The sequence below is a fragment of the Podarcis cretensis genome (assembly GCF_951804945.1).
Source record: "Podarcis cretensis genome assembly, chromosome: 12".
Classification (NCBI taxonomy): Eukaryota; Metazoa; Chordata; class Lepidosauria; order Squamata; family Lacertidae; genus Podarcis; species Podarcis cretensis.
The window spans coordinates 10,550,676-10,566,090 of record NC_137181.1 but is presented as its reverse complement, the minus strand read 5'-3'; the positions used below and the strand labels follow the sequence as shown (position 1 = coordinate 10,566,090).

The 15,415-nt window shown below is 40.6% G+C and overlaps 1 protein-coding gene across 2 annotated transcripts in view; it reads left to right on the top strand.

Moving 5' to 3' along the window:
- Nucleotides 1–7,487, top strand: part of ACVR2B (activin A receptor type 2B) — a 138,344-nt gene extending 130,857 nt beyond the window's left edge. Inside the window, exons 11-12 of one of the 2 annotated variants that reach the window (XR_013831823.1) lie at nucleotides 1,440–2,801; nucleotides 2,878–7,487. Coding sequence is in view for 1 of the 2 variants with exons in the window: in XM_079946920.1 (XP_079803046.1) it covers nucleotides 1,440–1,634 (195 nt within the window). In the remaining variant the exon portion in view is untranslated. Of the gene's footprint in view, nucleotides 1–1,439 lie in introns of both variants that reach the window. The other variant, XM_079946920.1, reaches the window with a different exon arrangement.
- Nucleotides 7,488–15,415: the final 7,928 nt, after the last annotated feature.

Sequence of the window (15,415 nt, the reverse complement as noted above, 5' to 3'; positions counted from 1 at the left end):
AGGCGCTGAGGCTTTAACCCACAGCGCCACCTGCGTCCTGCACTATTACTATTAGCATTGCCTTAATTTGCAGTGGTTCTGAGTAGCCATTAGGATTGCAGTGAGAGGAGCAAGAAGAAGAGAAAGGGAGATTAGCAGGTCCTCCTGGTTTCTCTAGTTGGATTTAAAAGAAGAAAACCTATTTCAAATTATAATGTGGCTTGAATTCGAGGAACCTTGAACTAGTTCCAAGCACTGTGCAGAGATTTGGATCCGTGTTTTCTTTTTACATCAGCTTTCTTCATTCATTTATGTTCTAATCCGCGGGGACTTTAAAAAGCAGATTGTGATGTAATGTGATGTGGGTGGCAGGCCTGTTTGTCTATACACAAACACACACACCTCTCTCTCTCTCTCTCTCTCTCTCTCTCTCTCTCTCTCTCTCTCTCTCGTGTGTGTGTCTCCTCAGCTTTTATGTATTTTATTATCTGTTTAAAAGCATCTTTACAGCATTTAACATTTAAAAAATGTAATATAGAAATAAACACAGATAAGAGCAAGGGAAAGCACATATATGAAAGAAACACCATGAAAATGAATGAAACAGAAATTCAGAGGATTCAGAGATGTAAAATCAGGTCCAATTTTACAAAGATGTAAAATCAGGTCAGGGAGAAGCATTTTCAAGCCTCTGTCTACATAGAAAGTTCTTTGGGTCTTGGCCTAAGTGACGAGTTTTTCTGAGGGGTTGATTTTGTGTAGACCCAGGAAACCTGCTTTATATTGTTGCTGCTGCTGTTGCCGTTGTTTTATAAGCCATTTCTGGGTTTTGGTCCAATTAATATACGGATGCCGTTCCTTAGAACACTTCTGGGCATCCATTTAGACATAAGAAAAATAAAAGAGAGCTAAACTAATGAAATAAATTCCCCAGACTGGTAGATTGTTTGTGTTGGTTGAAAAAATAGTATCTGTAGAACATGCCACAAAGGCCTAGATCTCACTTAAAGCAGTAAGCCCGTGTCTGCTGTTTGTTCTCTGCTGCATAGGACGCTCCTCTTGTCTGTTTTTAGACATCCCTTTAATCATTCTGGCTTTTCTTGACCACTGAATCCGATCGTTGAAGCCGGACTCCACAAATTTTGACTCTTAGTAGTTTTGTATTGTTCTTTTACATATTGCACACCACTTAGAGGTTTTCCTTCAATAGTTAAGTGGGTGATCAATGTTCCAAAATGAGTAAATTGAAATATATAAATGTGATATGGTTCGCCTTTCATAAACATGAAGAAATCAGCGCCAGTTTTTATCCCAGCTTGAGGAAGCAGCACCTAGCAGCGACCAGGCGGGGTCAGCAGTGATGGGAAGGGAAGTGGGATTCTATGCTTAATGCTGTTCCTAACTCCACCCTTGGTGTCCTATGAGCTAAACACCCCTGTCCTCTTACCCTCTGTCTCCAGGGTTTGGCACAGCTTTGTGTCACGATAGAAGAATGCTGGGACCACGACGCAGAGGCCCGCCTCTCGGCAGGTTGCGTAGAGGAGCGGATTTCTCAGATACGCAAATCAGTAAACGGCCCTACCTCGGACTGCCTCGTTTCCATTGTGACCTCTGTCACCAACGTGGACTTGTTGCCCAAAGAGTCAAGTATCTAAAGCCTGGTTCACATTTTTTTGTTTTATTTTTTGTGGTCTTTCCAGACTCACTGGATTTTTTTAAAAAAAGAAAGAAGTTAAACCACAATCCAACACACACACACACACACACACACACACACAGATACATTTACACACACACACACACACGAATGCAGCTGCTATTTTAATCTTGACTTTTTATTGTTATTATTATTATTGTTATTATTATTGTCGTTGATGTTTTTATTATTATTATTTTGACTGGATCAATTTTACCAGCGCATTGCTCTACTGTATTAAAACGAGGGGGGGCGGGAGGAAAACGAGGACATCTCAGCAAGCATTCGGGTGCCGACTAATGAATGCAGATAACAGTGCAGGTACCTCAAGACCTCAATGGACTCACTTTTATTTCCCTTTTTTAAATAATAATAATGATCCTGTTTTCTGGGTTTTCTCTTTTGTCCGGTCTGTTTTTTCTACGCGAGGCATCGGCGATACCAAGCAAACAAAAAACCTACCCATCTGCAAGGACATGCTGCAAGCTTAAAAAGACTGTTACATAAGATCACACCTCATAACAAGACTCTCACACCCCGCGACTTTTCTTTTTTCCGTTGTTCCTTTTCTATTTTTGACAGCGAGCTTAAAAAAAAAAGAAAAAAAAGAAGGAAAAAAAAAAAGAAAACAAAAGCAGACGTGTCTTTTACGGGTGTAACGGGTGTCGCCGTAATGTGGGGGGTGAGGGGGGAGGCGGGGAGTTGGGAGAGGAGCCAAGAAGAAGAACGCTCACTCTTTGATGGTATAGAATCGAAAGGGAAAAGTTTAGTATTGGGACTTGGGAGAGGAGAGAGAGAGAGACGTTGAACTCTGGCAGCATTCTGGAGAAACACCTGCTTAGGGAGCTACTTCTCAGGTAAACAGTTCGTGAGAGGAAGGGGCAAGTTTTGAGGCAAGAGTATTAAAACTGCTGCGGAGCACGGAGAAAGTTGGGTCACAGCGAATCGCCGGCGGAATTAGGTCCTTTCGTTACCTCAGGCTTCAGTGGTATTTAAATAAAGGAAAAATAAAACCCCTATATCTTTAAAAAAAAAGTTCAGAGAATGCGGTCTTGGGGATGAATTGCTGCATTGGGCAAATTTCCCACGCGGCGTCCGATTGGAGCAACGTTTGGAGTTTCTAAAAGTCCGTTTTCAAATAAAAATACAAGGGAAAACAAAACATGTAAGCTAAAATAGAAGACCGTTAATGCCTGCAACAGGTTCTTAGCATGTAATGCTGTGATCGGAAACTGATTTCCTTGCAAATCCCACTGAGCAATAGGCCTTACTTCCAAGTAAATATGAACCACCGCTAGTGAAATTCTTAAAGGTTCTGGATTTTAGCTGTTATATCCTGATGTACCCACATTTCCAAGGAAATGTGCTTTATTCAGTGGGTTGGCCAATGTGGATGGGATATGTGGAGATAACCCTGTTGTCTACTCTTGTCTTGGAGCACATCTGTGTGACAGATTTAAACCCATTCCAGATCTTTTCAGCTTCTTTTGGTATCTCCAATGAAATTGTCAGGGCAGGTTGTGTGGTTCGGTGGGCTTCTATTTTATTTTGAGCATTAATGGCTACCAACGCTTACATTTCCCAGACTTCTTTAATGGAAGCCATGACACTTAAACCACTTTGAAACGGGGGTTTCTAGCTCAGCTTCATTTTTGTAGCCTGGTGTAGCTGATCATTTGTACTTTCTTGGCCCCGATCCTAAGCATATTGGTATACATTGCTCGGAAGTAAGTTCCATTGTCCTATTGGGGCCTGTCACACCCAGGCCAAGGTTCGCCGTCGGTTGACAAACCTCCAAGTTGATTCTTCTTGATTCTTCGTTCTCTGAACTCTGTCACCCAACTCTTTCATCTTAACAGTGGTGCGTATTTTCAATACGGTTGATTCTATTTATGCCATAAACTCGCTCTAATCAGTGAATGTTCCTAATGCTGCTGATTCAACGTTTAAATATTTTTTTAACTTGCAAACCATGCAATGATTTTTTAAAAGAAGAAAAAAATTAGAACACACATACGCATTACGTGGCTTCCGAGGTTTAAAACTGAAAAAAAAAAAAAAAGTTTTGAAAAAACTTCACGACCACAGATCACCTCAAACCAGAAATACCTCAGAATTTTCTACTTGTATGAGTTTTATTATATATTTTGTTAGTTGTGTTGTCTTGTCGTATGTATATTTTAATGTAAGTTGGCTTTTATGACAAGGGAGTTTTAAAAAAAGTTTAAAAAAGTTAAAAAAAAAAAGTTCCAAAATATTTTAGGAAGTGCTACCATTTTTTTTTTGTTTTTCTGGTTTTTTTTATAAAGCACCATTGTAAATAAGTGTAAACGGTTTTAGAATAACTGCCTATAAAAAAGGTTTCTGGGCATTATTCACTGTTCTTTGCAAAGGCTGTTTCCATTCTCTTACTTTTTGGAGGGCAGTGGGGAGCACAAGCTGTTTTAGTGAAAGGTCAGTGCATCTTTTCGTTTTGTTCTCATGAAATTTTAACTTTTTCCTCTGGCTGCAACATCAATCCGCAAAAGAAAGTTGTCTTATTTACACTCACTACCTGACGATAATAGTATTAAAAATTACCTTTGGATATGTTCTTGGGGCCTCTTAATTCCCAGCCCATTCCTGCCAAGGCAGTTTCACTACCTGTAAATTAGATGGTTCCAAAAAATAAAATAAAATCGCAGGCTTACTGCTGGATGGATTTGATGAGGCAGATGTCCTGCAAAGGATTGCTCTTCCCCGTCCCCCATAAAAACAGTACAGAGTTGTTTTTGACATTGCTTAGGAAAGAGCAAGTGTCTCTATGTTTCCAGGTGCAATTCAAAGTGTGGGGGTGCATTTTCATTGCTGGGGGTTGGGCATTGCACCCCTTGCCTTGGGGGAACAACCGAGGTCCAGAAGAGTGAGAATCAGCAGCAGTCACTCCCTCTCCCTCTTCCCCCTGCATCTTTTGAACATCCAAACCAGTTTTAGACTCAACAGTGCTTAAACATGCATCTTTCACACCAATTCTAAATTTTACTTACTTGGAAGTAAACTCCACTGAAACCAGTGTGATTTACTTTTAAGGATCGAATGTATTCAGAGTTGAGGAGTCTGCATCTATTTAACTTTTGGAGATGCCTGCATGTGACAAATGCAGACACCTTCCTTGATGTTTAGGTTGCCCCCACCCATAATTCTTAAAGGCTGTCATGTTTGAGCCTAAATCTGAACACTAATGGTTAAAACACGAGAATCGTTTTATTGGCTGAAATACTACAAGAAGTTAAGGCACGTGTAGCTTTTTAAGGCAAAGCCTTTCCCCATTTACTCTTTTTCACCGTGTTTTTATATTGAATTTAACTACACTTATTAGATTCACAAACCTGACTTGGGATTCGCCCTGTAATTTCGGAACACAGAGTGTTAAGTTTGCTCTCCTTTGCGGAGCAAAATGTGGAGAGGGCTGCACAATTTGTGTGACCCACCAGGCATTGTGGCTTGTGTAGCGTTTTAACAACCCCTTCCTTTTGCTATCCCCAAGAAGGCAGGGTGAGAGCTAAGCACTCGGAAAGTCCCAACTTTGAACTGATTGGGCTGAATTTGGTCGCATTTAAAACAGGCTCAAACTGGGACAATATAACAATTTGTGTAAAAGACCCAAAGTAACTTTATCTTTGTGATTGATGTTGTAAAGAGGAATGGCAGAAGCTTCGGAGAGGATGAAGTGAAATAAGAACAATTAAGCTTAAATACACCTCGAACCTATATATCTTCTTAAATGTGAGATTTAATGATCCAGGTTGTTAATGATGGTGGAGAAAGAGATGTGCTGTTTTTTAATTATTGTAAGAACTCTGCTGCTTTGGATTTCCTTTTTTATTTTCTCGCAGCGTTATTTATGTGATGGCTAAAACAGGCTTGGTTTACAGCAGTTGCTTTTCTCTTCTTTAGAAGCAAACACACAACCTTCTGGTTTCTTTAAGAAGCTTTAAAGTATTTATTGAAAGTGCCATATGAGTTTTATAGCCTACTAGACAACAACTTCAACCTTCCCTTTATGGGAAGGGAAAAGGATGTCCACACCTCCCACTCTCAGTTGCATTAAACTTGTTTTACTGCAGGACGCACAAATATATTTTTTTGACCAAAATTAACTGTTTCATACCTGTTGATGGCATCTCTCTGCTCCTTACAGATCATTTTGTCACTGGCTGGTTAAGCAAAACTTGGTGGTCGGCTATAAACATGCCTATTGCTCGCAAACATCCTGTCTTGTGTCCTTCGTTGCTACCTCGCTGGCAATATGACATCGTTTGTGTCCGATAGATGTGTTTAATGAACTGATAGTAAATATTTCAGCATCAATACGATGCAGCTTTCTCAGTTGCTTTGATCAAAGCTTTATTTCGCTATGAAAGAGTTCACAGAATCCCCAGTAGTATCTTTTAAGTCTTCCTGTCCCTAAGCTGGTTCTGTACACCTGATTTAAAGCTGCTTCTTTATATAGCAATAAAATAGTTCACCACTGGTACACGAGAGTAAATTCTTCCCCAATACGATATTGGTTTAAATCCAAACCTGTTGCCAACATTAAATCAACCCTTTGTGGGCATCCTAAACTACTTTGGTTCCTGAAATATTGACTATTCTTGCAGTGCAATCGTTACTAAGAAGTAAGTTCATTTGAGTTCATTGGGGCTTACTCCCTGGTAAGTGAGAATAGGGTTGCAGACTGGACTTATTCAGCTTCCTAAATCTTCCCACTTCACACAGAGAGAAATCCTACAGGGGTTAAATTAATTATGGTGCAGCCTTCATTCTTCAGTAACCAATATCAAAATCCGCTGTGCAAGATTGTTTTCACCCCTAATCTAGATCTTTGCAGCATTAGCACTGTATTGTCAGCCCACAGTGCATTAAAGTAATCTTAACTGTGCTTATATTTTAAAACATGGCTATTATGCTGGGCTTCTGAATGTCACTCCTTGAGAAGTACTTGTTTATGCTTATTTAAGAATATTAAAATAGGTGTTTTCTTTGTTCCCTTTTGAAATTTGTTAATATGAAAGTGATGTCTTTTTTTCAAAAGTGGCAGCTATAATGCAAAACGACTACAGTACTTCTTTCTGGTTTAGAATAGCAGAACACTTGTTGATTTTTCTGCCTGTGGTAGCAATTCTAATATGCTACAGTAGGTGCTGTGGGCTTTTAATAAAGGTGAGAAATCCAAATTTTCTAAAGGGTGTTCATGCAATATAAAAGCACAATCATAATGCTGTTGCAGTATTGTCCCACTAATGTTCTTAGAGTTAAGAAACAAACGTACAGCACTATGAGTTTTTCTTCTTGATTATTTCAATATGCTATTTTAAAATGTTTATATAGATGGGAAGTGACCTTTGAATACACACATACACACCTGAAGAATGAAAACTGCACTGTGTTTGAAAAATTTATTTCATACCACAAATTATTTTGTAAAGCATAATGGATGACATTCAACATTAATCAGAGTAGACTCAATGAAATTAATGGACTTAAGTCTGTTTCAGTAGTGTGTTCTTGAGTATGGCTAACATTGAGTATTGCCCAATATGTTTCTGCAAGGAAAATGGAAAACAGGAATCCTGTGCAGCCACAGCAAAAAAGAAGCCAGATTTAAAACTAGCTAGAGAAAAGGTGGCCTGAATTCATGAATTGCCAACTTACTTGTAGACTTCACTATGTATTCCTCTTGTATATAATCCCTTTTGCGAAAACAGAAACCCCACACTTTTGACTGTTTTTTTCATGGCCTCCTTAAGATTCTACCACCACTACAACAACAGAAATATTTGTGTAGCCTTCGTACAAATTCCTTATGGAAAACACACATTTTGATGCGTTTTGTGATAATTTGTGTGGCCTTATCTATTAAGCATTTATGAAAACCACAGCAAATCAGATTTCTGCTCCATAACATGCCAGCAGTTCTGTTTATAGTGACTATATGTACCACATTGACAATATGATCTGTAAAGAGATGTTCTGTCAGCATTCCTTTGGCAATGGGCTCCTGGTAGTTCTTTCCATCATGCTGAAATGCACTGATTAATATCTGCAAATCAAATTTCTCCGGGTTATAAAAGTTAGCCTTTTGCTTTCCGTAACTAAAGCAATGGGCAATGTAAAGGAGCTTTATGTTTCATTTTTTGACAGTAGTAATGGGGCACTGCCAAGTTTCCCATAGTTAACAGATGTTTAAAAACATCTGTTTTTAAGTAAACAGAGTTTCAAAAGAGGAAGCCTTTTGCTTCCTCAGCATCCCAATGCAAAGTCAACACTTCACAAACTAGTAACCATGGGCATGAGATCAAGGGACATGTGCTCCCATTACTTATTTCCTCCACAAATTCCATTGTTCCTTCCCTTTTCAGTATAGTATAGTGTTTTGTTAACGCCAACAATGGTTAGCTTGAAAACAGAATTTGCAACCAAGGTTTAAAGCTTATTGGCAAACCCAGTCTAAAGCTAACCTTGGCTAGCCTTAACTGACATGCTACACACAGTGGTTAACCCTAAAAAGAGAAGGGAAGAATTGTTGAGGAGAGAGAGAGAGAGAGCATGTGTGCACACCAGGTGCTTCCAAATTCTTAATCAGAAGATTGATTACTTAGACAACATGGCTGAGATAGAATATCCCTCAGTTTTTCACTCCAAGGATGCTGATTTCATGACTCTGGATACCTGAAGTTGTTGAACCAAGCATCTTCTATTTAAGCTTGGAATTTCAGGGTGAAACTGATATCCTTGCTCAAAATCTTAGGTTACTTTGAGGGCCCAGAGCAGCTTGGAAGTTAATCTAGTATCTGGCTAGCAAAGAACCCACACACAGCAAGGTCAATCACATGGTCCTTTTCCATCAGGTTGTTGGCTGGTTTGGAAATCAACAGGGAGGGGGCAACACAAGGTTTTCCTGTCGCCTATTACCATGATGAAATATGAGTTTCATGTGCCATTTTTATGACTGACAGCTTAACCCCTTGCAGTCTTCTTGGTGCTGAACTTCCTATTGCAGCTCAGCAAAGTGCTTAAACCAGAGTGTCATGTTCTAAAATACAAATTGTGAATGTGTTTTCAGAAGCCTCCTTATACATACTTCTGGTGCTCAGGCTGCTGCCAGACTTTAACAATGAATAGGCCCATCACTTGGTAGTCAAATTTAGGATCCATTGATCTGTCATTTACACACACAAAAAGTTTCCAATTCATTGTCTAAAAACTTGGTCAGTATGTTCTGTTTCTTACACTCCCCCCCCCTTTTAATTTAAAAAAACCTGATTTTGGACAGAGTTCTTCATTTTGTATTAGGACACAACTGTGGAAACATTATTTTTAGCTCTTCATTTCCGAAGTCTAAAGCTCTTTCTTTGTGCCTTCATTTATTTTCATGCAAAGCAACTGCTGTAAGTTCTTTTTAATTCCTCCCCCCGCCATCAGGATGTTACAGGGAGGGGGGAAGAGAAACTGCTTTTCATTATCCAATTGTTGTTTCTGGATTTCAAGAACCAGTTACCTCAAACTTCACATTATAACAGTGTTGCTTTCTGGAATCTTCTTTGTACTGCAAGATTGTAAAATATGCAGACAAGGAACCACGCTACACACAAGTGTTATATAAGTTATATATTTTATATAATTTATATGCAGAAAGGAAAAAATGGAAATGGATCCCTAGGGATTGCAGCTTACATTTCATTTTTGAAGCTTGTGGTTCCTTTCCCCACTCCCAGTTAAACCAAAAGGGCTTTTTTTTGTGTCAAGCTCTAATTGTGTTGGATGTATGTACAGCAAGAGGGTGTTATGAACAAGTGCTTCCTTTCCTTGATTTCTACTGTGTTCAGTGTTTTATTGGGAGATATTTCCTGGTTATCTGGTCAAAGTTACTTGGAACATCTGACATGGCGGATAGGTGCCACCGGTTATCATGACCCTGCACATGAAGTTCCAAAGGGGTACAACTTGGACAGAGCATGGGGCGATCCATATTGAGCCCTTTAGTAGAGACTGATCTTCTCCAAATAACAGCACTACAATTTTCTCTGGAATGGAAATCTATAGCATTATTTTTACTGATCTTGGTTTTTTGGGAACGGGGGGGGGGGGGGGGGGGCGGGGAGGGAATGGTTCGGGGTTTTTTAATAATAATAATCTGTTCAGTCTTACAATTTTTATTCCTGGTCATTGAGACATGCTGTTTTACCAATATAAGAGAGACCTTCCTATCAAAATTGAAATGCGCAGCAGGTTGGAGAGAATTTTTTTTCCCTCCGCCAACGCCTTTCGAAATTTTCAGTGTCAAACATTTGTGAAGCTTTTAGTGGTTACAGGGGGAGGGGAGACTGAGCTACCTGTCCCCTGCAAAACTTCCTATGAAGTTAAAAGTTTTGTCATATAGTGATACTTGCTGATACCGCAAAAAGGTGGTTACTGCGGATTTTAAAACATGCTTCTCGGTCTCCAGTTCTATGCCCCTACATTTGCACAAAGCCAGGGCATTCCTCTTGCCAATCTACCACCATTTGAATATCAGAACTGAAGCCTACAGTCTTTCACCTGTGAATACTTGTCACATTTTGTCCTTAAGTTTGGTGAATTTCCTACTGTAAAGTTGACTTAAGTACAGTTTGTCAGTTTGTGGAGCTTTCTGCATTGTTTATACCATTAGATGCTTATAGTAAATGTCACAGGATAGAACAAAATTTGGAAGGGAGGGGGCACAAAAAATACACTCTTAGTTGTTTTTTTAAAACCATCGTTCCTTCTATTAACTACTTCTAAATGGTATGCTTTATTCAAGGAAATAAAGTCCTAAAACTAGTCTAGCATAGTGAGATGTGTGTATCAGTTTTATGATGAATAGTTATGTCTTATTAAGCTGTGTTACTTAACTTGTACATAGAAGGCCTACAGAGGAGTTTGCAGTAACCTGTTCCCACAAGATTTCCAATTTGAATTCTTGGCAAACTTCAGAAATGAGAATTAAGTAACTAGTTTAGGAAATTGATAAATGCAGAAAGCTCTACCAGATGGTGAAATAATTAAAATGACTATTGGTCCTGGCTCAAATTCCAATGTACTGTTTGTATACCAAGATACGTGAAACGTAAATGTTGTAGGTTATATTTCACTCTTGTAGCTTAAAATAAAAAAAAAGTAGACCAGAGATAGCTTGTACTACTGACTTAACAAAATTTATATTAAAGTATCCACACACAAACACACACAAAAAAAGTATACAGAGAGTTGAGCTCATTGCTGTAACCCCTTTTGGATTGTGCTGATTTTTTATATATATTATATATATAAATATAGATATACATATGTAAGATGGCCTAAAGAAGACATCCGCTGTATGCAGTTATGAAATGGAAATGTTTTGAAACATTGTATCATAATTCATAAATTTGCAATAGATCTTTGTTCCTTTTTACTGTGGTATTTTAGAAACGAGTCTCATGTTTGAAATTAGATCTGCCAAGTTTGGGTATTGCTGCTTCAGCTAAGTTCAGGGTGCCCGAATAAACCAGTATGAATGTAGTATTTTTGCCCTGTGTGAAGCAGCTCCGCTCCAACAAATAGGAGGAAAAAACCTAGAAAGAACTATTTCAAATTTATCTTTTTTTGTATATTAAAATAAACAATAAATTACAAATATTTTGTGTTGGTGATTTGTAGGAACAACTTCCCTATTTCCCCCCGATCAGGGCATGTGCCATGGCTATTTGCTGACCATGGCTCCTCAGAAGTAAGACACATTGAATTCTATGGAGCTTATTCCCAAGTAACTAGGATTAGGGTTGCAGCCTGACAATAACCTGGGTGGTTATTGGGTTGGTGTTTTTATTTTGATTACGTATTTTGTGGTTTTATATTTTGATTTTATTCTGTGAACTGCCCTGAGACCTCCCGGTATAGGGCGGTATATAAATCCAATGAATAATAAATAATTCATTAGCTTGCAAGTCTCCCCCAGCACTCTGCTTTAAACTATTACAACTGCAGACTTTGTGACTTTCACACTATGCCAGCTTTCCCCTCATCCCCATTCAGTCTGATGAAGGAATTCAAAGAACTTTCCATATTGACCTTCCTAAAGAGAAGTCACAGGGCATCTGCCTTGAAACCCCTTTGTGCCGCAGTGGGTTATTTTATTCAGTGCTTTTTTCCTTAAAAAATGTTTAGGGGTACTCTTATTTTCCAACTCATATTGAAATACTGCCCCTCAATGAGGCCAAACTTAAGATTCACAACATGCTTAGGGGTATGCGTACCCCTGCACTCCCCCAGGAAAAAAGGACTGATTTTATTTATTCAAAGCATTTGAACCTGCTTCTTCTGCCAAAAAGGTTCTACAATTCTTTAATGTTCTATAGAGTACACATACTGTTAACGCAGAGCACTTGCCAGACTGGTTGGGCCTTATGGCTGCTGGCAAGGCCAGCTCAAGACATTTTGACACCTGAGGCAAACCACAAAATGGCACTTCCTCTGTCAGGGAAGAAGAGGTGAGTGAAGTTCTGCATCAGGAAGAAGGGTGAGAGGACACCAGCAGTGCCTCCAATTCACCAACAAGCCACTGTAGAGGTGGCAGATCCAAAAAAAAAAAGCAAATTGCCTTTCAATTGCATCTACTATCCTAATCTCACAGGCAATGTGTGATTGCTATTCATACATTCTTAAACTTTGCCATAAGCAACAACATCGAGAAGCGTGCTCCTTTAGTCTCTTCTCTGGTAGGCAAGGTAGCTGTGTTCATTGTTTTTGCTGCAACGTATACCAGCTCCTTGGAGAAAAAAGCTGGGATAAAGAAATGCTAATCCTCATTCAATTCAGGAGAGCCAAAGAGAATTACCGGTAATGCAACTGGAGAAAGAGCTTCTGGAATGGTAGCCACAAGTCAACACTCTGTAGGAGATTTCCACTCACTTGCTCATCAAATCTGGTGATTATGTTGAAGCTCATGAGAAGGTCCATGTTTCTGGGAAGAAACTGAAGCGGCTTCTGGAGTCTCAAGTAATTTAAAGTTTTGCATGGAAAGCTGGACACAAGTGCATTTTTGCAGGATGTGGACGAACTGGACTCGGGAGGCTGTACCAGAGAAACCTTGCACATCTAAAAACAAGGCTGGTGGAAGGACCACCTTGGAGACTTGAGAGTGGCACTGATATTAGAGAGGACAGGGGTGGTGCCAGCCCAGCTGCTCCCAAGACCTGTGACTTCCTGTCCCGTGTACTGCGAATGGTGTTCCCTCTTCAGTCCCTCTTCTCCACCTGATTTTGGCTGTATATCTCCTTGGTAATAGGCCAAGGAGCCAATGGTTGCTGAGCTGCACCCACCATTGTGAGGGCTGACGGGGTGGTGGTGATGCTTCCCCAGCTGCTACCATTGACTGTGATGTCACAAAAAAAGGCAGCTGAGTGGGTATAAATGTTGGCCAAGGCAAAAGGCAAGGCAGCTGCCCTCCCCAGAGAGAAATAGGCAGCAGCGGTGGCACTCAGCTCTAGTGGTCTGCTGCCCCATGGCAGCAAGCTGGCAGGCGGAAGGAGGCAATCACCCAGCACTGAAATGCTGTGGAGCAAGGAGAAGGCAAGTTCAAAGTTTACTTGCTAGTGGGATTGCTACTTGAAGGCAACTGATATTCAGCTCTGAAGCAGGCGGTCGTCTGGCAATGGACCTGGCGAAGCTGCAGGTGGTGGATGGTTGCCGGAAGCGTTTGCATTCAGGCTAGTGGATGTCGCAAGGCTACGCTGGCTGAAATGGATGCAAACTGGTTTGGAAGCCTTTTTTGTTAATAGGCAGCCAAACAGAGGAGGGAAGTTGCCCAATGGCAGCAGGTGAATGTTCCTAGGCGGAAGCTGGTGGAGTTTGCATTTGCATTTAAATGATGTCAGTGGATTCCCTAGGCAGGCAGAAACCAGTGGAGGTGTCTGGGTGGACGCTGTCAGATGGTGGCCATCCCACTCATCTGTTTGCCTTTGCCTTTCAGGGATGTCCGGAGTCGGCAAGCTTTTCCACGAGACCAGCCATGAAAGTCATGAAGAGAACCACAGAATGTCCCTATTTGCATCGGAGAAATGAATGTGAAATACTGACAGTGAGCGATGGACAAGGCCGTGGCCATAACTGAGGGAAGGAGCTTTGAAGGGAGACTGCAGGCGGACATCTGCTGGATTGCAAGTGATGAAGTCTGTTCTTCTCCTCTGCATTCCCCACTGTGGCTGTGAGTTTCAGGAGATCACATCATCAATCTGATGAAACAAGCTGTGGTTCATGGAAGCTTATATACCATAATGCAGGAGCAAGACAAGCAGTTTGACAAAAATGAGGGGAAGAAACATTAGGCCACATTCGCACCGTTCACTGGAAGTGCTATGACGCTTTAAACAGGCATGGCTTCCCCCCATGGATTCTGGGAACTGTATGTGGTTAAGGAGACTGAGAGTTGTTAGGAGACCCCCCTGTTCCCCTCCCAGAGCTACAATTCCCAGAATTCCCTGGAAAGGATGGGTGGTTACACCACTCAGGAAGTTGTAGCTCTGGGAGGGGAACAGAGGGGTCTCCTAACAACTCTGGGCGCCCTTTTCAAACTATAGCTCCCAGAATTCTTTGGGGTAAGAAGCCATGAGTGTTTAAAGTGCTTCACGGCACTTTAAACAAATGGTGTGGATGTGGCCCTGGCCTCCCTCAACTCACTGCCTCTTAGGAATTGAAAGGATTTCCCCATTTGGTCCCTTTTAACAGCTTCAAATCTCTCGGGAACAGGAAGAAAGACTTTATATCTCATGCCATTTTAGGTGGTTTCTGCTTGATTGTTGAGATCATATGACAATTTCAATTGGATAACTAATAAATTATTGTTTTTTATAAAGATTATTTTTATAAAAACCTTTGAATGCCTTTTAAATGTGTTTCAGAGCACTGAGAATGATGTGTTCACTTGAAAGCAATGCCCTTAGAGCACAGAATCATAGAATTGTAGACTTAGAAGGGACCACAAGGGTCTTTGAGTCCAACCCCCTGCAGGAATCTTTTGTCCAACGTGGGGCTCAAAGGACTAGATGTTGGTTTTTGTTCTGGGCTAGGTGCAGAGGTAGCGAATGGGAGAGTGAGGAAGTACAAGCACAGCAGGTGAGAGATGCTCCCAGGTTGTCCTTGAGGCAATCCAAAGGGCTGGTACCTGCCTCCTTCGCATTCAGCTTCCTAAGGCTACCCACACGACAGACACCTCCCAAAGAAGAGAATCACAGAGTCTTGTGTGCCTTCCATTTTGGGAGAAGCTTCTCAAAGGAATATTTCCTCCCTTACTGGTAACGGCTGACCTCTCCCTTCTGTTTCAGCAGATTCTGGAAAAACAAAACACTATGGGTAAAATTATGTGCTAGATTGTTGATATTCTTCTGTATATCAGATATATTCTTCTGTAAGTTCATTGGAATGTTATATAAATTTATCCCAACAACACAAATGAGGGATGTGGTTATTTAGCAAATGCAGGGGAAGGCTGTGAGGGGGCTCCTCAGTCATCATTTCTTTATTAACAAGTGCCCTCCCCCCCCCCCAAAAAAATGTGAGGCCTAGTAGGGTTGGACAGATGTTTTCCCATCCCTGGCTATGTAAGGACTGTGAGTGATGTCACAAACAGACATGGCAGCTGAGGGGAAAGAGGTAGTTTCTTATTCTATAATTTTTATTTTATTCTTTTTAAAGAAATGG